The sequence below is a fragment of the Nipponia nippon genome, unplaced genomic scaffold (genome assembly GCF_047370975.1).
Source record: "Nipponia nippon isolate SJK-2023a ecotype South Korea unplaced genomic scaffold, ASM4737097v1 scaffold_4, whole genome shotgun sequence".
Taxonomy (NCBI): Eukaryota; Metazoa; Chordata; class Aves; order Pelecaniformes; family Threskiornithidae; genus Nipponia; species Nipponia nippon.
This window is the reverse complement of record NW_028262358.1, coordinates 35,893,477-35,916,794: the sequence shown is the minus strand read 5'-3', so window position 1 is coordinate 35,916,794 and position 23,318 is coordinate 35,893,477. Positions and strand designations below refer to the sequence as shown.

At 35.8% G+C, this 23,318-nt stretch overlaps 1 protein-coding gene across 2 annotated transcripts in view; it reads left to right on the top strand.

Annotated features, from left to right (window-relative positions):
* TTC27 (tetratricopeptide repeat domain 27) overlaps positions 1–23,318 on the top strand; it is a 130,709-nt gene that overhangs the window by 15,482 nt on the left and 91,909 nt on the right. For both annotated transcript variants that reach the window (XM_087777218.1, XM_087777219.1), the window contains 5 exons: positions 1,957–2,097; positions 4,896–4,998; positions 9,768–9,932; positions 14,226–14,362; positions 15,871–15,983. In XM_087777218.1, coding sequence (XP_087633344.1) covers positions 1,957–2,097; positions 4,896–4,998; positions 9,768–9,932; positions 14,226–14,362; positions 15,871–15,983 — 659 coding nt within the window. The remainder of the gene's footprint in view (positions 1–1,956; positions 2,098–4,895; positions 4,999–9,767; positions 9,933–14,225; positions 14,363–15,870; positions 15,984–23,318) is intronic.

The window sequence follows — 23,318 nt, the reverse complement described above, 5'->3', positions numbered from 1 at the left end:
TCTGCACTGATAATGCAGTCTTAGAGCAGAAATTAGAAGAATGAATGTTGGTTTAGGCTTTCTCAGCTAAAAGAAAAGGATACCTGCTTTCCTGTGTGGGATTTGCTTCATGGAAAAGAGCATGGATTTGTTAAAATAGAAGATAGCAGTTCTTCGGCTCTGAGACATGTTGGCTTATTGTCAAGGCTGTGACATGTCATCATCTCTCCCTTCTCCCTCCCTCATTACCTTCCTTGTAATGTTACATTAGCTGGACTGAGCTCTCCAGTGAAAGGATTTGAAATGTGAATTTGAGATTAATTGGTTGCTACAGTGCTTAAACAAGTGTAGATTACTATAGCATAGCAAGGCTGTTTTAGAAAATGGTTCTATAACAAAGCTTACAGCTTCTTTGCTTTCTCACTGAGCATATTAAGCACTGTCTACTTTGATTATAGAAAGAATTAAAAAGGAGCAGGTGGAAAAAAGTTTAAGTTAAACTGAAAATTATATTAACTCTCCTATTATATGTGTATGTGTGGATTTACAAGTACTGAGTGGTGACTTTCCCTCTCAGAATTGGAGTAGAGATGTTGGTAAGGCTGTTCCTTTCTGAGTCACTAGAGGTGGGAGGGATCTGCTATACTTCCACTTGGTAGTTTCTTTCCTTTATTTTCAAGTAGTTTGTCAGACTAGTGTAAACTTTGTTTTCCGTGGTGGGATTGAAATGACTGCAGTGATGTCATGCAAGAATTCCACTTTGAGTAAATAATTTAAAGTTCCGAGTCATTGTCTACAAAGTAAAAGTATTTTCAGTGTCAATGCAAGATAAATAATTAACAAACCTAAGCAAATCAGGAAAAAAAAGCCTTAAGATTACCTGGTCATTAAAAAGTGAACTAGGGGAATAATGTGGCTTAACAACATTTATCTTTACTGTAACCTGTTGGTAAAGGTATTGAAAAGAGTTTCAAGTAACTTGGGAATTACACTACTAGTTTAGTTTAAAAAGCTGAAATGTGATTCAAATAACTTCTATCCTGGTTGTATTGACTGAATAAGAATCTTTCTCAGGCAAGTGAGTTCAATGCAAGCTGTCACTTAATCTTTTCTTCTTCTCTTTCCCTTCCATTCCATTTCCTTGCCCCTTTCATACCAACGGAAAACAAAAGCCGTACTTTTTTTAGTTTGCAAAGGAAACTTGCCATATGAGAACCAGGAATAAACTGATAAACTGACATCTCCCTGAGTCTGAAGATAAACTGCTTGAATGCTTTCATTGCATTAAAAGGGAGAGACGAATAGGTGACTGTCAGATGACAGTCACCACTGAGAGACAGATTCCCTGGAGAGCTACCTCAAGCCCATTAAGTATAAGAATTACTGTAGGGAACGTCATACAGGAAAGCATCCAAAGCAGAGAGAGGTTTTTATTTATTGGACAAAGGGAAGAATGACTCTAATATTGCTGCCCTGATGCTGCTCCAACAGGAAGCTCCCTCTGGGGAAAGAGGAAAATTACACATATTGGCATCACTGGAGGAATATCTACTGTATTTGAGTGCTGTAGGACTAATTTAATTAACAAATTATTTTATTTCTGTGATTACAAATTGAATCACATGTATTTAATGGAACTTTTCCTCCTTAGATCATGGGAAGGATTATATTACTGGAACGTGTTTGGGGATGGTGTTGACTGGACATATGCATTTCAGGTGGGAGGATATCAGAGTCTTTCAGATCATGTTGATAGGGTGTATCTGGACAGCAAGAAACAAGGCAGAATTCACCATGACTTGGTAAAAGGTTGAGACTCCAAGAGACAGTGATTTTTTAATTTTTTTTTTAAATGTGTTGAGCAGACTTTTTCCTTAAATGCGTGAATAGTAATTTTTCCTAATTCTATATTACATGATTTGTTATAAACTTGGTTACGTTTCCTGAAACGTGTCATTTTTTTCATTCTTCTTTCAGCCAAAAATGCTGCATGCAGCTATTCTGAAGACGCTGGTTCTAGATGGTGAATCAGTCTATACCTTGACTTCTCATCCTATTTTGCTGCTTATAGCTAGGATAATCCTTGTGAATTCAAGACACAAACTGGCATCTCTTCAGGTAAGAAATATGTGACTAATGATTATGACTGCCAGCTACTCATTAATGGGTGTTCTCATTCTCTTTTTCATACCTCATTGAATCACTATAACTTCCATTTCTTTTTCTGTAGCTCTGAGGTTTTTCCCTCTAAGAAACAGTTCAGACAAAGTGATTACGATGAAACACAAGTATCTTTTTTTTTTTTTAAAAGATAAGCTATTTTCTCATGATTTTCCCCAAAAGAGAATAAAGATGCCTTCATTACCTGGAAAAACTAGAAAATTTAATAGGAAGCAAATTTTTTTTAAAGACACGTACTTTGTGACATTATTTGGGGGGAAAGGGTGGGAGGAATGCATACATATACTGTGTCCTTTTTAACAAGCTCTGGGATACTGTTAACCATTACTGTATGAATTCTAAGCCATGGGTTCTAGATGCCAAGGAAGTCCTCTCTTTTGTCATTGTCCTCTACCTCTTCTGCAGGCATACATGTGGACGCTACATTAATTTTCTGTTGTCCTTGTACATTAAAAACAAGCAGATATGATGAACCTCTTCTCAAGAGGGTTTTTGTCTCTGTCCCCTTTGTAGTTTAGCAGCAGGCTGGTTGGTAGCAGGACTCTCTGGAACTGGGGGACTTCTAACAGCAGCAACTTGTCTTTATTGCATTCCAGTTGAACAGAATTTGGCTGGAGATCAAAATGCCACATGGTCCCTCTTTATGCTTGGCTGACAACATCCATTCCCAGCTGGGTCTTTGTATGAGTGATGAATTAAACTGTGTGGGAGATGTTGGCTGTATTGCATTTCTGGAAGCCAAGCTCTTCCATCGTTTTCCCTGTTATTCACAGATGAGTGCTGTTGAATTTCAGCAATTGGGTCAGTCAGGGAGGCAGAAGATGTACCTAGTATAGAGAATTCCCTTGCTGCCTCCTCTCCGACTGGCATAATGGGGGGCCGCCTTCTACCCAGGGGAGGTTCAGTTACTTGTGGCTACGTCAAGCCTGGATAGTAGTTCAAAGGCAGCAACTGATAAAAACTGCTTTCATCAACAGGTCAAGGTAGCAATTAAAGCTTGCCATTCTTTCTCATTTCAGCTTGTTTCAAAGGAAGTCTCTTAATATCCATGCTTAACATTAGTGCAAATAAATTTAAAACATGGTAAAATGCTCTGAAATATATTATCCAAGCACTAATGAAGCCCTGTTTTATTAAAAAATGCCATTGTACATGGCAGATTAAATGCTTAAAAATCATCCAGAAATTCTTAACTTGGCTCCCAAAAAGCTAACTATCTACAATAGAATAGTGTACAGAGCTCAGCTGGCTTACCTGAAATTTTATAAATATGTTCTCTTTGATTCTAACATTTCTGAGTGGCAAGCATCAGGCCTCAGGAAATTGTGTCATTAAGCTGGATACTCGGTTGTGTGGAAAAATGAATACTTCCATTATAATAAGGCGAAACTGCAGTAATTTGAAACTTCTTATTTAAATTGCCTTTAGGTTTCTAAATAAGTGATGAAATACTGGGATTTGACCTTTTTCACAAAGTCTGTTGTTTGTGTGCTTTTACTTTGTTCAGCTTGGTATCAAAAGTCACCTTTCATTGCTTTTTGAAATAGATGCTGCTATTCTTTTTGATGGTTCCTTGCTAGGGACATTACAGTCAACTACATGTGATTGGGTTAGATGTTTTTGCTTGAATACTGTACAACCCTTAGGTCAGTCTGATGTAAGCATACCTGTATAAAAAGTTCAGAAGATAGGTGCCTCTCAGAAGCACTCAAACATCTGTTTCATAGAAAATGATTGGTGTGCTAACAGTAGCAGAATAACTAGTAATCATTAGAGCTTGTGTAGAGGTATGCCTTACGTTCACAGATTATAATCTTAAGTATAACTTTGAGATTAGAATATTACATTATCAATTAGCTTTTCCATGCATTTCCGCCTGGTGCAGCTAGAGAGGGATAAGATATGCTGGGGAACTTGTTTTGTGTACACAGTTTTCTAAAATCAGGTATTTCCTGAGCTGTGATTCAGCTCTGCTATAGAATGATTACTTAGTTCAGTAAGGTATTTGCCCTTCTGAAATTCCACATGCAAACATTAATACTTGCAGTTTTGATTGTAAGGTGTTCTCATGAGCAGTTCTGGTCTTCCACCTCTCTGTCTTCTTTCTACCCCCACCTGAAGAATCAAAAAAAGATTAAACAGAACAGGAAAAAATGCATAGAAGGGCAACACTGGATGATCAGAAATACTGAATGGCTTCCATACAAAAAGTAACTAAATAGCCTAGGACACTTCAGGCTGGAAAGATGACTGAAGTGTGAAATCATGGCTGTCTAGTAAAATCATGAATGTGACATGAAAGAAGATAAGTAGGAAGCAGCTTTTCTTTTTTTTTATCTTTCTGTTACAAGAATTAGGAGGTATGAAATCAAAGTAGCAAGTGGCTGCTCCAAAATAAGCATACCCAAGTATTTCTTTTATCTTGTGTTCACAGAGTTTCTTACCAGATTGTGGTCCTAAAGATTTGCAGGGTCCAAAGAGCAGCTAGAAAAATTAACAGAGGAAAAGCCCATCAAACACTTACAACACTGTAGAGCTGCTTGAATATGTTCATCTTTATGCTGGGTTAGTGCTCACGTCTTATATAAAACAACTATTTTGGTTGAGTTCGTATTTTTTAGAAATTGGAATCGAATAGATTAGGAAATCTATATTTTAAAGCCATTGTCTTTTTTTCTTTTTTTAAGAAGGATCTATACTTGTTGTTACCTTGAAGCATCCATATTTTCTTTCAGACATTATCTTGGTGGACTCTAAGATATGTGAATATTCACCAGCAGTTGTTAGAGGAGAGATCACCTGAGCTATTTACTCTCGCCCAGACCTGTATAAAACAAGGTATGTTTCTAATTACTTGGTTTATTGGCTAGAGCATCAGTTGTAAGATATCAGGGCGGGGGGGAGGAGGGCAGTGTTTGTAAGCACAATTCTTGCAACATGATGCTTATCAGATGTTTATGTAACTACAGAGAGTAGAGAGGGAACAGAATTTGCGTAAATTGACACGGACTTGTATGGCACATGCTGTTTTCCAGACTCTAGGATGAAAATGGGAATATGTGATTGTAGACAAAGGTTTTCCTCCCCCCGTGCTTAGCACTGTTAACTTATCATAAGCTCATTTGAAGCCATTCTGTACAGTTTTCATTCCTTATTTAACTGAGCTTATTTTGGTTTGCAAAGGGAGTGTCCTTGTTCTTCTGTATCTTCATGGGGGAAATAAACTTCTTTTTTTCCTGTTTTCTCTATCCCCACCTAAGTTTTGAGATTTGTTACCTCTCTGCATTATATATAGAGAAAATAGACGTTAAAACTAAATTATGTAATATATATATATATTTATGTTTACAAAAGTATAATGTAGAAAGTTAACATGTCAAATGTAATTATATTGCTTGGGATTTTTTCTAAGAGGAACAAACTCATATATAGGCTGTTAATATTATTTGCTAGAGCAATTGATAAAGCTTGAAAAAGGAGGGAAGCTTTTATGTACATTGGCCCCTCACTGCTTAATTAGCTAAAGATTCTTCATTTAACTTCACAAACCTGAAATTTTCAACCAATTACATTTAAGAAATTTTCTATTGCATTTAGAGATGAATTGTCATGTATGTTTTATTTTTACAAAGAAGGCAATCTTACATGCCCAAGTTTCAAGTCTCCCCTCTCCTACCATACCTAATGGAGCTTTTTTGATCTGAACCATATGTAGGTTTAGGCCATGCAAATTATATGTAAACTATATGAAGTGGGTTTTGGTCCTCGAAGACCTTCCGAATAGGTAACAAAGATGTTAGAACAGTAATGAAATTGAGCAGAGGATTTTACTGGGTCCTCTGCAGTGAAGAGGCAGCTGACTCCAGTGCTTTTAGCATCCAGTAAGAGCATTGAGTGGAAGTGTTTTGTTGCAATTGATGTAAACTATGATTTTTGGGGTTTTTTTTATACTTTATTAGAGAATCTTGAACTAACTTCTAGAGTTATCTTGCACAGGTGTGGTAATCTTAAGATTAAATTCTACTTATTCCTTGGTCTGTAACTTTAAAATTTGTGGTTCTTGGGAAGTTGGAAGTGTTGCTGATTTGATGTACATATTGAAGTAATTGACAGGTGTAATTTAAGCACATCATGATAACTTAGTTGGCATGTTAATTTATGGACTAAGGACTAGAGATGGCGGTTGGACTTCAACAGGTGCAAAGAATGAAATCTAAGTTGCATTTTCAGTTTCCAAATTAAATTATAGCAAATTGAGTTTTACTTCAAAAATAGGTGTTGTCAGTGTAGTGGAGTTAATCTTACAAGTTTAGCCTGTTTAAATGCTTGCATTGAAAATAAAAATTCCTTAAAATGTGTCTTCCAAGATATGTTGTAAAAGCTAATCTCCCACTTACTTCTCATAGCCATTTTAAATATGGAGTTTCATAGAGGTGGTTAACTGTTCCAGAGAGGGTTATTTTGCTTAGTTTTATGGTTAGGGGTAAGCTTTTTGAGACAAAATTGTTGTTGCTTAGTTTTAACGTAGTAAGGCTTGAATATTTGGGTGTTAGGTTTTACAGTACTTCTAGAACGTGTATTTTCTAAATATTTACCTAAAAATATCTATAAATTTTATATTATGAAAAAAATGCTGCCGGTGTGCTTCATTCAGGTAAGAAAGATTAAGGAGATATGTCTGTAATATTTTTTTAAAAATGCTTAGAAACTGTAAGTAGTCCTGTGTTCATTTCTAGATAATTTTTTTGTTGTTCTGAGTATGCATTCCAGAGATGTCCAGCATGAAAGATGTTTAGATACGAGTGGTTTTGCAGTTCTATTCAAGTACTGCCATTCTTGTTTGACAGTATAGTTTTATTATGTTAACTTTGGAGAATGCATAGTACGTGAAAACACTTCTGGGTTCTGTTAAGTAGATAAAATCTGTAATAGAGAAATTTGTAGCACATTTATGTGACTGACTTTTTCTTCTTGGAAATACCTAAAAACTTGGAACAAAATTGAAAAAGAAGAATAAAATAAAATAAAATGAGTTAAAATTCACTTGACTAGGTGATACTGGGTAAAGATACAGTAGTTTGTGCAGCGCTGATCTGTGTGCTGCATATGCACAGATAATAAGTACTAAGAAGTCTGTTTTCAGTGACCTGTTTTGAGACTCCTGGATATGGTTTTCAGAGAAGATGGTGTAAAGTACACTTGGATCTGTAGTGAGTTTTTCCAGGCAGGTTTTGCTGCCTCTAACAGTTTATTTGCTTTCTAATTAAAGCCATCTAGTATTTCAAACAAGTACCTTCATATTCCATAAAATAAATATTTAAGAAATGTTTTAAATAGTCTATGATTAGGGCTTGAAACACCCACTTGCTTATTCTGTGTCAACTTGACTAGAAAATTTGTCTTAATTACTAGAGAAAAAGACCTTCAAATTCAGGAGAAATTATCTTTTCTATTTAAAATATGTTGTTCTCGTGTGTAAAGTCAACATCATCACCTGAGCAGAAGGCAGCTGCAGTGATTCCCTGCTGTTCTGAAGCAGCTGTTATGCAAAACCAACAGCGCTCGGCCCAGTTTCCCATCCGTTTGGCCCTGTGCCAAACATGGCATGGGATGCCAGAGGGATGTCTTAAGTTTGGGACATCAGTGCTTCTGTGAAGCTACATCAATACTAGTAATGATGTGAAGCTTTCCACAAAGGTCCTTGAAGTCTCAAATGCCTAAACTTACCAAGTTTTGCGATAAGCACTGTAAGTAAGTGATATTTAGAGAGGGAGTGGTAAGACCGCTTCTCAATGAATCACTTTAATTTGTTATAGTGGTATATATGGTTTTAGCACAAGTAATTTTATATTCAGATCACTGAAACTTGTTAGCTATGGAAAATCAAGAAGTAATGTATGATTATAGACTATAACCTGTTTTTTTCCCATTAAATAGAAATCATTCAATGGAAAGTTGCATTTTTGTGCGGTTTCCACATGTATATCTGCACATTCAGTATCTTGTAAGCTTTGTTGCACTGACAACAGCCCTTCAGGATTTAGTGGCTCAAAGAGTCAATGCAAATCTATGTTTGCATTTGTATAAAACCCTCAGTGCATTTTTGAGTGCTTTTAATAATACCTCATAGAAAACTCCATTTTATTTTTTTCCTTATATAAAGAGGAATTTTGCCCTTTGGGAAACTATCAGAGTGACATTGTATATGTGCTGAGTGTGAAAAGCAGGGAAAGATGGCAGATGTCCTAAATCATTTAATGAATTTTTTTTTTTACTCTTTTTACAAAAAACAAAGCTTTTGTTAGAAAGGTAGATGTTTTATCGTCCTGTGGGCATTACTCTCTCTTTTAAAAAGAGAATGTGTTTAATAATAAATATAGACAAAAGCATTAAAGCCTCAGATCACTTTGTAATGATAAGTATACATTACTTAAATGTGAGGTTAACATTCAGCTAACTTTCTCAGTTTTGAAGTAATGTGTTTAAAGTAGACTTTGTGTTAAAAGCAGGGATTAAGTTGCACAGACTTTGTTTTCAAATAGTTGTAGCCTCTTGAGGGTTGTTTTTTAAGGATTAAGTTGTAGCCCGCTGCATTCTCTATCCAACTTTAGTTGAAAACCATTGGAGCAATATTTTTAAATTACCAATTTGCTTTCATTAAACAATCTTAATAAAGTATGTTTGAAAAATTAAGCATCCCTTAAGTACCACAGCATCTGTGTTAATCCCAGGTACCAGTCTTTTTAGGTACTGTGATGCTGTGAGCTTTTAAAGAACTCTATTATGTAAATATTTTCCGGCAAAATAAAGAAATAAAGGCCACAGCAAAAAACCACTTCCGTTTAAGAATAATTCACATGAATTGTTTTCAACTTAATGGTCTGTATTTTACTATGCAAGAATATTCTTTTGTCATTTACTGTGTTTTGATAGAATTTAAATATATAAGAAATACAAACGCTTCTATGCTGGATGAAAACATATCAAGTTGTCTTTCCTAAAGATTTCAGATTTATTTATGAGGGTGTTTTCTCCTGTTCAGATGGAGAACATGATCTCTATCACTCAGCAAATCAGTAATTATTAAAAAACAAAAACAAACCCCCAACCCCCCCCCCAAAAAAAAACCAAACAAAAAAACCAAAACAAACCAAAACAAAAAAACCCACTAGGAGTTCTAAGTCCCCATTCAATGTTCAATCTGCTGGTGAAACTTTCTCATTTGAAGCCTGCTACTTAAGGAGGAGGGTATTACCTCAATACTCTCTATTCTGAGTTCCTATGTTCTTAAGCAGGTCCAGGACAATTAGAGTTGTTTATTTCCTGCAAGAGTAATATATCCCAATTCAGCTTCGCTGTAAAATATAAGTGAAGATTTAACTTTTGTTTGTTCTAGTAGTAATTCTTAGATATAAAACTTGAAAAATGCTTTAAATAGTGCATATCTTTTATACGTCAACTATGGATTTTTAAATGTGTGGAGGTATAAAGAACAACAGGTCTGCTTTAAGCATAACAGACTCTCTCTCCTAGTATTTTAAATGTACTTTTAAAATGTCATTCTCCTGGACTGCATGCTGATAGCTTTTCTTTTTCTTAACTTGCAGTGGCAGAAGCAGAAACTTTGTTCACGGGTGGTGAAAGCTGGCACTTGGCAGTTCAGTTCCATCTTGAGTGTGCCTATACATTTTTGTATTACTATGAGTATAAAAAAGCTAAACAATGTTTCAGTACAGCTAAAGACATAACGAAACTGCAGATTAATCTTACAGGTAAGTTTTGCTTGTACAGTCTATGAGGATGGTTGGTTGGACCAAATTAACCTGCGGTTTGTTGGGGTTTTTTTACATATCCAAGTAAAAAAGAACTATATTTTGAAAAATCTTGACTTTTAACAGGTAGGACTTATTTGTCTTCTAAGAATTAGCACTGCTTGGAAAATGGAAAAGAAATACGCGATCTAGTTACAATATCACCCCTAATATGGGTGTCTAAGCAGCTGCGATATTACGATCCTTCCTTCTCGTGTTTCATACCGAATTCTAGGTCTAATTATCTCTTGTTATGGGACTCCTGAAACTGGTTGGTGTCATAATGAATAATTTTGTTTGTTTGTAGACACTTATAAAGAAGTCTGGATGATGATTTGATGCAGTCTTTCGCCTTTTGTGCCACTTGCCTAGATCTACTCTATGTAAATAGCATTTAAAAGTCACTTCCAGGACTGTTGTTATCACAGGAAATAAGTAGAAAAGTCAAATTTCTGATGAACAGAAATATCAAGGATTCAATCACTTTGGAGACTTTATAATTATCCTTTCAGAACCTATCTTCATCCCTGGAAGTATTTAAAAGACGGGTAGACGTGGTGCTTAAGAACATGGTTTAATTGCGGACTTGGCAGTGCTAGGATACCGGTTGGACTCGATGATCTTAAAGGTCTTTTCCAACCTTAATGATTCTGTGATTCTATTCTTTGGAGTCGGGCAGATCAGGTTGCTGCACCTGCAACTTCATTTAAAATTATATGTGTAGATACGGGACTGTTTGGTCTAGCTGGTCCAGCTAAGTAATCAAAGTAACATAAGATGCACACCTCCTCTGTGTGAGAACTTCTGATTGTGCCTGAGTAGAAATGCAAAAACCTTTATATAGTTTTTTCTATAGAATTATTAGTGGAAAGGACTAAGGAACTGAAACTTGCAGCCTCCTTACCTATTACACCACTGCATGTCACAAGGCTAGCTGTTCCTTTATATTTAGATTGGAGCTGCAGCTACCCCTGCTTATATCCTGAGTCAGTTTATTATTTTAATTAACAAAACAAACCCAAAAACACACACAAAAAAACCCCACACAAAACCAAACAACTTTTGTGGAACTCCATGCTCATTTCCTCAAAGGTTTTAAAGGTTTACTTAGGAAAATCTGTAATGAAAATCTTGTGGCGTAATGTTTTTGCATAACTATGAATTGGTTATATTCAATGGTATCTGCTTAAAATATAGGAGTAATTTCTATGTATTTGTTTGAAGGAATTCCATGCATTTTGATATCCTACTCTTTTTTCCTATGCGCAACATGTACTGTATGTATAATGTGTTCCACGTGTGGCACGTACTGTAAACTTGATATTATAAGGTAGTTTTGTTTAAAATTAACCTAAATTTTCCTTGTTTTTTATTGAAAACGTCAGTGCCTGTGATGATACGCAAGCTATAAAAAATTTAATTAACTAAGAACAAGTGAAATCAAAGTGGCAGGTCGCTATTCTCTTATATTGCTCAACTTACAGCTACATGTTGGGGTTTATTTCCCTTTAAAGGAGATTTTTAGATTTCAGATTAATAATTTCCTTAACTCTAACCTGGGAAAAAACCTCTTGTTTGGAGGGGAAAAAAAAAGTTTGGATGCAGTGGAACTCTTCGTATTTTTTATTACTTTACCAAGAGGTTATGCTAGTCCCAGAGAGAGATTGTGGTGATATAGTCTCTTGGAAAAATGTTGTGAAACTCCTAAAAGTTCTGTGGTTTATCTCCATAAATCTATTAGAATAGTTATGAAGGATGTCTAACCTGAAGGCAAATGAACTGAACTGAACATGTGGGAATTGTTGGCATTCTAGACAAGTTCATTTGACATGCATGTTTTGGCTAAGTAGAAGGAATGTTACATCATCAAAAAAGACTTTGCTTTAATGTAAAAATTCAACCTCTAGGAAAGACATTTTTAAGGCTTTTGGAAGGAATTTCCTTTTTAGGAAAGGATTTTTAAGAGGTTTTTATTCTTTAATGGTTGTAATCCTTACTAGTTGAACGTTTTATTATGGCATGGAAATGTATGCTGTTCTTAAAGAGAGAATTTAGAACCAATATTTTCCAAAGTTATTATAGAAATGTATGAATAAGTCATACTTGTTTTGGCTTGTGTACTTTTATAAGTCCCATTAATACAGGTCTGTGCTGTATTCATCATTTATTAAAAAGCATCCTTATGTTCCTCACAATGAGTCACAACCATCAATAACTCCACAAAACAATTTCCAGTAAAAGAGAAGACTGTGGTCCTTCTTGCATATAAATTTACTAAAATGAAGAGTGGTAATCCAAAATAAATTTAACATCAACAGATCTGGAGGATTAATAAGGCTGAACTCTGAGATCTGCATATTGTCTGCTTATCATTTTCATGCCCAGTAATGGATCCCTGGGAACTTTTAATATGGACCAGAAAGTAAAGTCTCTGTGTAGATTCCCTCTCTTTTGTGAGGATATATGGTGCTATAGAGCAAGCAAATTTTTCCCCCAGCTTAAAGACATGTGATATGTATTTTCCAAATAAAAATTATTGGTTTGTCCCTGTAATAGCAAGGAATTCTTTGCTAAAAAAAAAAAATGGGGTGGAGGGTGTATGCATCTCAGAGCATAAACAAATGCTAGTTTCTGGGTGGTAGCAAGTAAATTTATTGGTAACCAGCATAACTTTGCAAGTGTTTTGTTCAGCTGTTTAAGCAGTAAGACATAATAGGAAGTGAATTACAGCATTATGATTTTCAAGCGTTATTAAAATTGAGAATAGAATGCTACTGTGTAAAATTAGTATGAATCATTACCCAGTATTTCTCTCTGTATGTGTCTCTCTTCTTTGCAGTGAGCCTTGCCATTTTAAGGTGATATTTTTAGAACTTTTAAAATTTCTTCATAAACTATTAACACAGGGTTTTCCCATTAAAAGGGGTGATTGGCAGAAAAGGAGAAATCAGTTTAATTTCTAGTTTCCCTCCTGCTCTCTTTCCAGCTCCAGGAAGAAAAGGGGGTGACTGCTATTTCAGTGCCTGTGCCAGGTGATTTTTACTGACAATGGCCTCATCCTCAGGCCTTTGTCACATGAGCAGTCAATCATCGTTACCTCAAAGATTTTTTGTGTCCTGCAGAATTTTCAAAATGATAATGAAATTAAGAACTTGATCTTAATTGGTTCTGCAAAAGCAACAGTGGATCAGCATTGGTGGATGGATGGATCCATTTCTGTTACCGGACTTTCACAGTTCACATTATCTGAGCATTGTATCACAGTAATAATAAGCAAGCAAACCTCCAAATTTTAGAGAGTAATTTTTAGCTCTGTTTTGACTCTGGTTAGGATTCTGTTATTCTAAGTTACCATCCTGGAATTGTTCTATGATTTCTGATTGCAGCTTGCAAAGAGGTTGCTAACAGAGCAAGAACAGACAAGTTTTTCTTTTCAGTTTGATATAAATGTCCATTGCCACCCTAAAAACTAGTAAAAGTTGTTTGAGGGTCAAATAAAGAACTAAGAAACAACACTGAGAGGAATTTCACGTTGTGCATTCTGTATATTGATTAATTCAGTAGACGGCCTTCATTGGTTTGCTGTTTCACTCTCTCCCATATTACTTTTACAGTGTCTTATGTGCCGTATTATGGTAACGTCATGTCTGTGATCCCTCTTCATAGACTGAAGTCCTCAAATGAAGATTTGAAATATTTTAAATGATGGCCTGTAAGATATGATGGGATTTTCATTTGCCTAAATGTCTCCATGTTGTCATTAACTTTTAGCAGGCAAATCAAACAATTTTTTGTGGTTTATTGCTAGGGAATAAGTGGGGAACTGATGAAACTTGATGACTATGAGGTTTCAAGAGACAATATAGCGAATTATTGGGAATTTACCTGAAAGTGGCTTTGCAAGACCTATAGAATCATAGAATCGTTAAGGTTGGAAAAGACCCTTAAGATCATCGAGTCCAACCATTAATCTAGCACTGCCAAGTCCACCACTAAACCATGTCCTCGATGTGTCCTATCTAGGTTTGTTTGTATGTTTGTAGTATGTATTTCTTTGTATGTCATAGCCAGCAGTGAGAATGCACGTAGTTCACTGCAAAGAGATCAAGCAGAGTTAAACCACTGCTAAATTCCATAAGTTAATTCTCAATATGTTTCTCTTTTTATTTTGCTTTTTTGTGAGCAACTTTCTAGTATATGATGGGATTACTGGTTTTTAGTGTTCATTAATGCAAACATATTAATTTTCTGTAGGTGCTTTGGGAAAGAGAACACGATTTCAGGAAAAATATGTTGCTCAGCTTATATTGGATGTCCAAAGAACTGATGAATTCCTCCTTCCTCACAGTGAACTAAGTCCAGCTCCAACACCTCTAGAAAACTTAACAATGGTATGTATTTGAGAAGAATTGTTTTAATTTCTTAAAATGAAAATGTGCTGAGGCCTTTCTTGGGTGTCTGCAAGGGAAAAGTTTGTGGTGCCTAGGAGAAACTTATGATTTCTGAAAGTTTTTGGAAAAGACGTGGGGCAGTTGTTTGCCCAATACTAAAGGACATGAGGTAAAACAGCATATGACAGTCTGCAAGACAGGTGTGGCTACTCAACTAAAAGCATGTTTGCAACTATGATCTTCTACAGTTTATGTATTAATTTCTAGTGCCGAAGAATGATGGAGTTAGGAAAACAGGTGAGACAGATTTTCAAAATAGCCTGCAAGGCATCACAGAAACGCACGGATTCCAAAGGACTGACAGACATATTTAGTAACAGCGTGAAGATAGGAAATTGGTCTAGGTATTCTTACTGGCATGAATGATGCGACTTGGCCGTACTGGTCCTAAGGGTGTGCATGATGACTTCAATTATAAATTGCTCAACAACCACTGAATTGTTTTGGAGTGGCATTTTTCTTCATGAGGAGAAGTTCTGGTCAGGATTTAAAGTTATTTGAACTTGCTAAAGAAGCCAGAGAGAGATTGAGACATTATGGTCCAAGATTTATTCTTCAGGTTAGAGAGCCTTTATAAAAAAAGGTTATGCCTTGATAGAGTTCCAGGTCAAGCAGGGATCTTAAGCAAAAGAATTTGACAGTACTTCTCTATTTCTAAATTGAATGCACAAATATCTTAAGAGACTATCCTAGCTTTTTTGTTTGTCCATTCATACGTCCTTAGTGTTGTATTCAATTTGATGAAAAGACATTGACTGCATATATGTCACAACTTGTGCTTATGATAGAACTATATATAACAACCCATTTAAGGATAGTGAGAGCTCGAGGGAGGCCACTTGATGTCAGACTTAGTTGCAGACTTCAAGTCCAACTTACCTAGAACTCAATGATATGATGCATTGTTCTCAGAGGGTCCCTAACTGGGATACTGTATGACTACTTTTTCCAGTTATTCACAACTTTATGAAGAATTTGCCTTTGTAGTCTATATCTGATAAGGACTTTAGTTCGGAATAAAATAATGACATCGTTTCAATAAAAATGGCAATGCTGGTTTAGGTTGTAGGTATAACCTGGAATGAAATATATTATCCTTGCTAATAAAATACTATATTCATATGTCCTTTTAATGAACCCAAAGCTGCTGAAGTAAGTTTAACTGAGAGTTTGAGAAAGAAAATTGGGATATTTGGAACCTTTAAAAATCAGTCATGCAGCAGTATACTTTTAGCAAAAGTGGTTTGGATGATGCTTCCTTCTACTGGCTTAGTCTATTAGTTAGTTATCCTATCATAATCATGGTTAATTACTTCCCATTTTGTCATTTTATGATGTTTGTATTATCCTTTTCAAACAAGTCTTTTTTTTTAATATATATTTTGAAGGCATCAATTTCTCTGCAACTATTCCTACCTATTTTAAAATATTTTTTTCCCCTCCAACAGAATTGTGATTTAAATGATGATACAGTGCTTAATGAGATAAAATTAGCAGATGCTGATCAGTACCAGGTACCTGATTTGTGTGCAGAAGAGCTTGCTGTAATCCTTGGAATATGGTACGTTAGTTCATAGTTACTTAAAATACTGCATGAATCATTCTGATAATGAAATAATGAAGTGGTGGGTTGATGGAACTTTTTTTTCCTTCCTTATCATATAAGCTGGATAAATGCTAAAAGATTCGCATTATATGTGGATAGCATTTTCAGTTATCTCAGAGTGAACATTAGTGTCCAGTTCAGAATGTCAGCATTTCATTAATTGCTGTATTGTTCTCTTATCCTGGAAAAGCTTCTTGTTCTTTGTGCCTCCGTTTAATCGCAATTGGCATTAGCTACCATATGGTGATGATACTTCGGTAAAGTTTGAAAACACGTTTCAGAGTCTGCAATGGTCAGCTTCCTATGAGGAATACTGTAGGAATACTTGCATGAATTCAGAGCGTCTATTGCTAATTACAAGCTATGGTACAAAATCCCTGTGTTTTACACCTAATTTTTTTCTTTTCCTGGCTTTCAGAAATGATATGCTACGTGGGTTTTGGAAATGGCACAGAAGAGCAAAAAGCAGCTTGAGATTCGAGGATAATAAGCTATCTGCTAATGAATATCCTCATTTTTTAATAGAGAAATACTTTTTCTATGACGTACTGGTCATTTAGCTGATGACAGTTATCACACAATTTTTTGTGTGATTTGTTTCAGAAGTATTAGTGTGTCGAAGTAAAAATGGTGATCTTTGATACAGCATTCATCATTCGTACCTCTTAAAGCACTTTTCTGATCTGTGACTTCCAAAATGATGGAATTTGCAGTTCTGCTGAAATATCTTGCCCAAGCCAGAAGAAGGCCAGGAGCCGAACAATGAGTGAATCCTAGTTCCCAAGTCTCAGACTGGTGTTTCCTCTGCGGGGGCACATGGATGTTATAAGATCTATCTTTGTGATTGGGTGACAGCAATAACAGGCCAACAAAAGGCTAGTTGAGACAATGGCATAAGCTAACAACCCAACATTTGGCAGTAGTATCTTTGTGGTGTGGGGCTTTTGGGTTGTTTTGTAGCACACGTTATAATGTTTCTCTCCCCCCTTGCCAAAATTTTCAGTTATTTTTTTCCCCTTCTTGTCCCATAAAGTGCAGTGGAAGTCATTAGTGGAGACAAGATTGTTTCCTTTCATATGCCCATTTCTCAGACTGCAACTTGTTGAAGAGCCAGATGCTTGCTTGGCTATATAGTTCAAGTCAAATGTGAAGCTGCATGTCTGTGGTTTCAGCTATGCCCTTTAACCATTCAGCCCATCCACTGTAATCAGGAATTCATGAGAGCAGTATGTACTATGGCTTCATATTTTCTTTATTCCCCAAATCTTGATGATCTTTTCTTTTCAAGGCCACATCTAGATCCATTTTGAGAACAAAGGAGTGGAGTGAACAGTGGGTTGACATATATTCTTGGCCCTGTCACTGACTCAAGTCAAGGCAAAGCCTTCCCCTTTCTGAGAAGCTTTTTCACATGCACATCACTTTTTTTTTTTTTAACACAGTATTGTCTTATACTCATTATATCATCCCTCCTGCCTCCACCTTTCTGCAGGAAATTTTAATTTGCCTTTCTCTTCTCCTCCCCTGCCTGCCCCCCCCGCCCCACGCCCTCAAATGAAAAGGGTAGAATTTGAATTTTACATTGGCTGGCTGTGCAGTAAGTTTCTGACCACAGTATGTCACTTTGAAACCACCACTGTCATTCTCTGAATACTGGCTAGAAACCATCTTGACTGCCATCTGTGTGTGTACATTATAATCCAAGTGGTACGTGAGTTTGGCAGGACTCAAGGCAAGAGGCTCATTTAAGAAACTGAAAACAACCAACAAAAAAAAAAATTCAGTGTTGCTCGGTTGCAATGGTGACTGCCATTCAGTGGGTGGGATAATGTTAAACAACTGAAAATATTTCAGTCAGAGATGGAGACAAGATTTGATATCCAGCCATGTTGCAGAAATGTTAGTAGAATGCCAGCTTTGAGAATTGTTCTTCTGAGGGGATTTAGGGTACAACCCTTGTGACTGAGTGGAGTTTAGGCTTGGATTACTGGCTGTACCCTGGATATCCATACCAGCTATTGGCGTATCAATTTGCAAGGAAGCATATAAATGTTAAAGCATTTAGCGTTGGCTTTTAAGCAAGACATACTTCTCAAACCTTAACTATAGGAAATTCTTTGCTTTTCTTTCATGCTTGAGGACTTCAGTTCTGTAGAGTAAATACCTCATTTCATAATTAATAAGTTGGCTTTAGAATTCGTTTAAGTTTCCAAAGCAGTTCTAACTAGACTTTGTTTTAGGTCTAGCACCACCTTAATGGTATCTGTTGACGGCCATTGTCAGCAGTGGATGTTTTTTCTAATCTAAATAAACTTTTAGATACTGACCTGATTTGTTGAAGAAAGGCAGCCTGCAGGTAAAGGAAAAGAGTAAATGTGAGCAAATTTCTTCCTATAAATTTCACTGTGCTTGCTAGTATTTGTTTTAGAGCAAATGTCACAGAAATGCCCCTTAATTCAACTGAGATTTTTGTAGCTAAATAATGTTAGCTCAAAATCAGCAGCATGCAGAAATGTTTGTGGATAGCAGAACAAACTGAAAATTGTTACAACTTTCAGAAAACACGTAATTACAATTACATAGGATCCTGTGGAATTACCTGAATACACATAATGTTTCCTGCTGTGAGGTAAGTTTCCTTTCAAGTAGGTTACAATGATCAAATGGCTAAACAAATGGCTATTACAGTATCAGTACAAACACTTTCATCTCCTCCTCCCCAATAACATTTTGAAAGGATATAAAATACTTTTTGAAGTGTTGAAATATCTCATACCAGCTGTCTTTACAAAAACCCAAGCAACATCTCATGCAGTATGCTTAAGCCAGCTTGTAAAAACATGCATGAGCCTGAATCAATTAGGTATTTTTTTAAACCGCTCTGTTACACTGATGTGAGGAAAGAACAAATTATTTTTCAGTAATCCATTTATATAAAAAAATAGCAATGTAAACTGTACCCAGGCAGTTCTCTGTGGCATCTGTAATTTGAGGCAGTTTCCTTTAAAGTGTTTGGCTATTCTATTTCTTCTCTGCAAATTCCTTTTCTTCCAAATACTGAACAGTCTGTGGAACTAAATCTAAAAGAAAACATTTGCCTCTTATGATAATGAAATTGTAGCTAAGACAAAGAATAGAGGGGGGAAAACATCTCAGTCTGCCTTGCTTACACAAAGGTTTTCTATTCCATTGTATCCAGATTTTGTATTATCTGTATAGGAAGAAAGTGTCTAGAGGTGTCTTCAGATCATCTCATTGCAGGAGTAATGAAACCTATAGGAAATATTAAAAGAAACTCCTAGGAGTGCAGAAGCATCACTTGGCTAGGACTTTTTTGATATTTCATATGAAAATAACTAGTCATGATGATATAAAATTTTTTATATAGTCAAGCCTTAAGACTATGACCAAAACTTTGTATAGAGCCTCAAACCAAACTTCCAGAGGCTGATGGAAAAAAAATATTAAAGTTCCAATTCAAAAATAATGTAAAATAAAAATATTAAAAAACCAAGAATGGGCCAATGTATGATTTAATGTGTTAATATAGTATAGATGCCAAAATGCTGAGAAACTGAGAGGGGAGTATGTTTCCCTTGTCACTCAGAAAGAGCCCAAATTAGATTGCTGTTAGAATAGACAACAGCAGCTATGTGTCAGCAGCGTGGGAAGAAAATCCCTTCTCATCACTTGATTCACCATTTTTTAACAGGAGAAAGCTTTTAGAAATTAGATACGGCTATAAAAAATTCTAAGAAAGCTAAGAGAGATGTCCAATGGCTGGTTACTTCTTAATCCTTTGCTGTCTCTCAAGGATCAAATCAGGTCAAAATAGTGCGTTATACTGGAGGTACCCCAGCTCAGTCAAAGACTATGCACCAGCCTTCAGCTGGTAAGTAAAGCATCAGGAAGCCCAACTTTTACTATACAGTAATACACTGGATAGTAATATATTCTACAGTTTACACAGTGAGCTGTAGAAGCATACTCGAAACAGCTGCATAAGCACTAAATAGCATTAGGACTAAAGGATTTTTAACAGAATTACCAAATGTGAGCTTTTAAATCAATTGAGTAATTAGGAAAAAAATCCCAATATACATGTTGGCAATGAAAACATCATGGGAAACTTAGGTAGGTGAAACAGGAAAACATGTAGCTACTTGAAATTTGAGAATCTAATACTAGCTGGCTGATTCTCTACTCAATGGAGAAATCGGCACCTTCAGAGTGTGATTCATTTCACTACAGGCACTTATTTTACAATGGATTCAATCATTCCCTACATTTATCTGTATTTTTGCATGGACTCTGAAGGAAGCATAGACAGCTAGATGAAAGAACTGAATTTTACATGGTTAAAGTTAGGTAAGATGGATCATGTGCTTATTGAGAGAGAGAGAGATGCTTGCAGCTTTCTTTGCACTTTATAGCAAGGTCATGCTATATAGCTTGTATCAGAAGTACAAGGCAATGGCAGGGAAACAATTGTTTTCATTTGCTCTTATAAGAGAGAGCATTGTCTCTTCCAAGCCATTGAGATGGAAACGGTTATGTTAAACTGACTGTGAAAGGCCAAAGCTTACACGTGTTGTCCTATGAAAGTAAAAGCTACGAAATAAAATCTTGGACAGCATTAAAGGTGATGAAGGTTTTTCTGTTAAATGCTTTTTGGCACTCTGGCCCATCTTCACAAACACGTCATGTAAGTGTAAATTTTTTTTTTTTTTTTTTTTTTGAAACAAACCAATTACAGGTGCCAGACAGTATAGTGATCTCACCATGCTCAGTTTATGGCCGTTTAAAATCATTGCTACAAAAGGTATTGCTGTGCACCAGTACATACAGCTGTGTGAAGAGATTCCACTGGGGAAATGAACTTCCTGTCTTGCTGTTCAGAATGCTCACATAAAAAACATTAGTCACTTGAAATACCTTTGTGAAACTTTGAAAACGCTTGTACAGTGATCAATTTATTGGGTTTGGCTCTTTCTCATTCAGAAAATTAACACAGCTGGGAAAACTGCATAGAAATACAGAAAATACTCATAAAAATGCGTACGTGGAAAGTCTGACCTATCTGTTCTTCATCATCTATCTCATGCTAGTTAACTGTAGTTTTAAGTAGTTACCTGAGGAATTTGTATTGTCTGCACTTGCAGTGAGGTAATGTTTCAGGAAACATAACCAAACAAAAACTCAGCTGTTGTCTTCATTCATCTAACTTTATACTCTGTCTTCAACAGTGGCTGTGAGAAGATACCTAAGGGTGAATAATAACAGCGCAAGCATGTGTTGTTCTCTTCTCCCTAATACTTTCCCAGCCTCTAAACAGTGATTTCCTGAGCCTAATCTGGCTTGTTTGCATGGTAGCCCTCAATGGATCTCTCAGACATTTGTCGTCTTCCGCTGAGCCCATGTAAATTTCTTGCATCGGTAGCATCCTTTGGCAAATGTGTCTGTCTACATATTTTGTGTCTGCTGTTCAAAATAACCTCCTCCAGGTAGTTTTGGTTGCCAGTAGCTTCATTTAGTGACTTAACTGTCTTATTTCCTAACAATTTTGAAAACTTCTGCAATGTCACTCTTTGGTTAGTCCTAGCCTAATCAGAGATTCCTTTTATATAAGTTGTTACATGCTTATAAGGCATAAAACATCATTATTCATCATCATAAAACAACAATCATTCTAGCTGTCTGTTTCTGAATTTTTTCCAATACTGAATTACTGCTTTTGAAATGAAAGGTCCAGAAGAGAATATACTATTCATGGGTGGTCAAAGGCTTTATGTCATATTTTGTGTAGGCTTTGTTATTGATTTGTATACTTTATATTTTACACTCATATGTTATTCTACTTTCTTAATTAATTACTCACACTTTGATTTGCCTTTTTAACAGCTGCCTAGTACTGAGCTAATGTTTCCATGCAGCTGCAGTGCTAAAGAGTTGCTCCTGAATAGAAATGGTCAGATCAGACCCTATCATTTTTTGTGAAGCTGGGACTGTGTTTCCTGTTGTGCATTGCTTGGCATTTTGATTTTATTACCCTTTTGCTCTATCATGTAAGGTTTTTCTGTAGCTCCTTCTTGTCTAGTCACATCCTTACTTCAAAGAATGTTATATCATGTGCAAGTTTTCTGACCTCACTATTCTCCTGTTCCAGTTTATTTTTTTAATAGTACAGCACACGGAGCACAGCACAAAACCTATGCAGGATTACAATGGTGACCTTCTCTATTGGGATGGCTGACAATTTGTCTCATACCATTTCCTATCTCTTAATCAGCTACTGACCTTTGCCAAGACATTTCCTCTTATCTCATGAATGCTCAGTTTATTTGAAAGTCCTTCTTGGTGAGGGACTTTTCAAAAAAATCTTAGAGAGATCCAAGTTGATTTCATCAGCCAGCTTATGTATATCCTCACACTGGTTAAACTTTCCAAAAGCCCCCAATGGGTTTGTAATACAGGAATTTTTTTTCCAATAGACTGGCTGACTCTTACCGTACGCATTATATTTGTCCAGGTGTCTCTAGTCCTTCTGTTCATTATATAGTCTCTCCTTACCTGCAGCAGGTATTATCCTTACAAGCCAGTAGTTACACTGATGAGTAGCATCAATTTTGCCGCTCTCTTACCTTTAGGCACTGAGGAAGTTTTAAATGATGACTTACACACTGCTTTTAGTGTCTCAGCTATTTCATCCCAAAACTCACTTTAAACTTTTTTTTTCTGAATACTGTTTTGTCCTGTTAATTTCTTAGCATCCAGCTTCTTAGTGTGTAACCTCTTTTGCAGCTTTTTTCATTTCAGAAAGATTCTTCTGTCCTGTAATTCGCTGTATTGGAAGAAGGATTTAGCACTGATTTTGACTCCCTTGGTTAGTTACTCCTTAAACACTTTTTGGACTCCTTAATTGTATTTTTAGAGATATTTCATTATTATTATTATTATTATTTAATATTCCAAAGTTTTTGATCCTTTCTATACTCTGTATTTTAATACAACTTCAGCTATTTGAAGAACACTTTTATTTTTAATAGCTTTTAACAATGTTCTTTAACATTTGTCAACTTTCTAAAACAGTTCTTGAAACAGAAATATTTAGTCTTAATCCAAAAAGGGATACTTTGGAATTATTGCTATTAATTCCACTGTTACAAAGATTATAGCTAATTAAGTGCCAAACTATATAACTAGTTAGTTCAACTGGATACCTTATCCATTAGGCTGCCAAAGTAGATCTGATTAATCAGATTAAAGAACTGGTTTTAAGTTGTAAGGTAT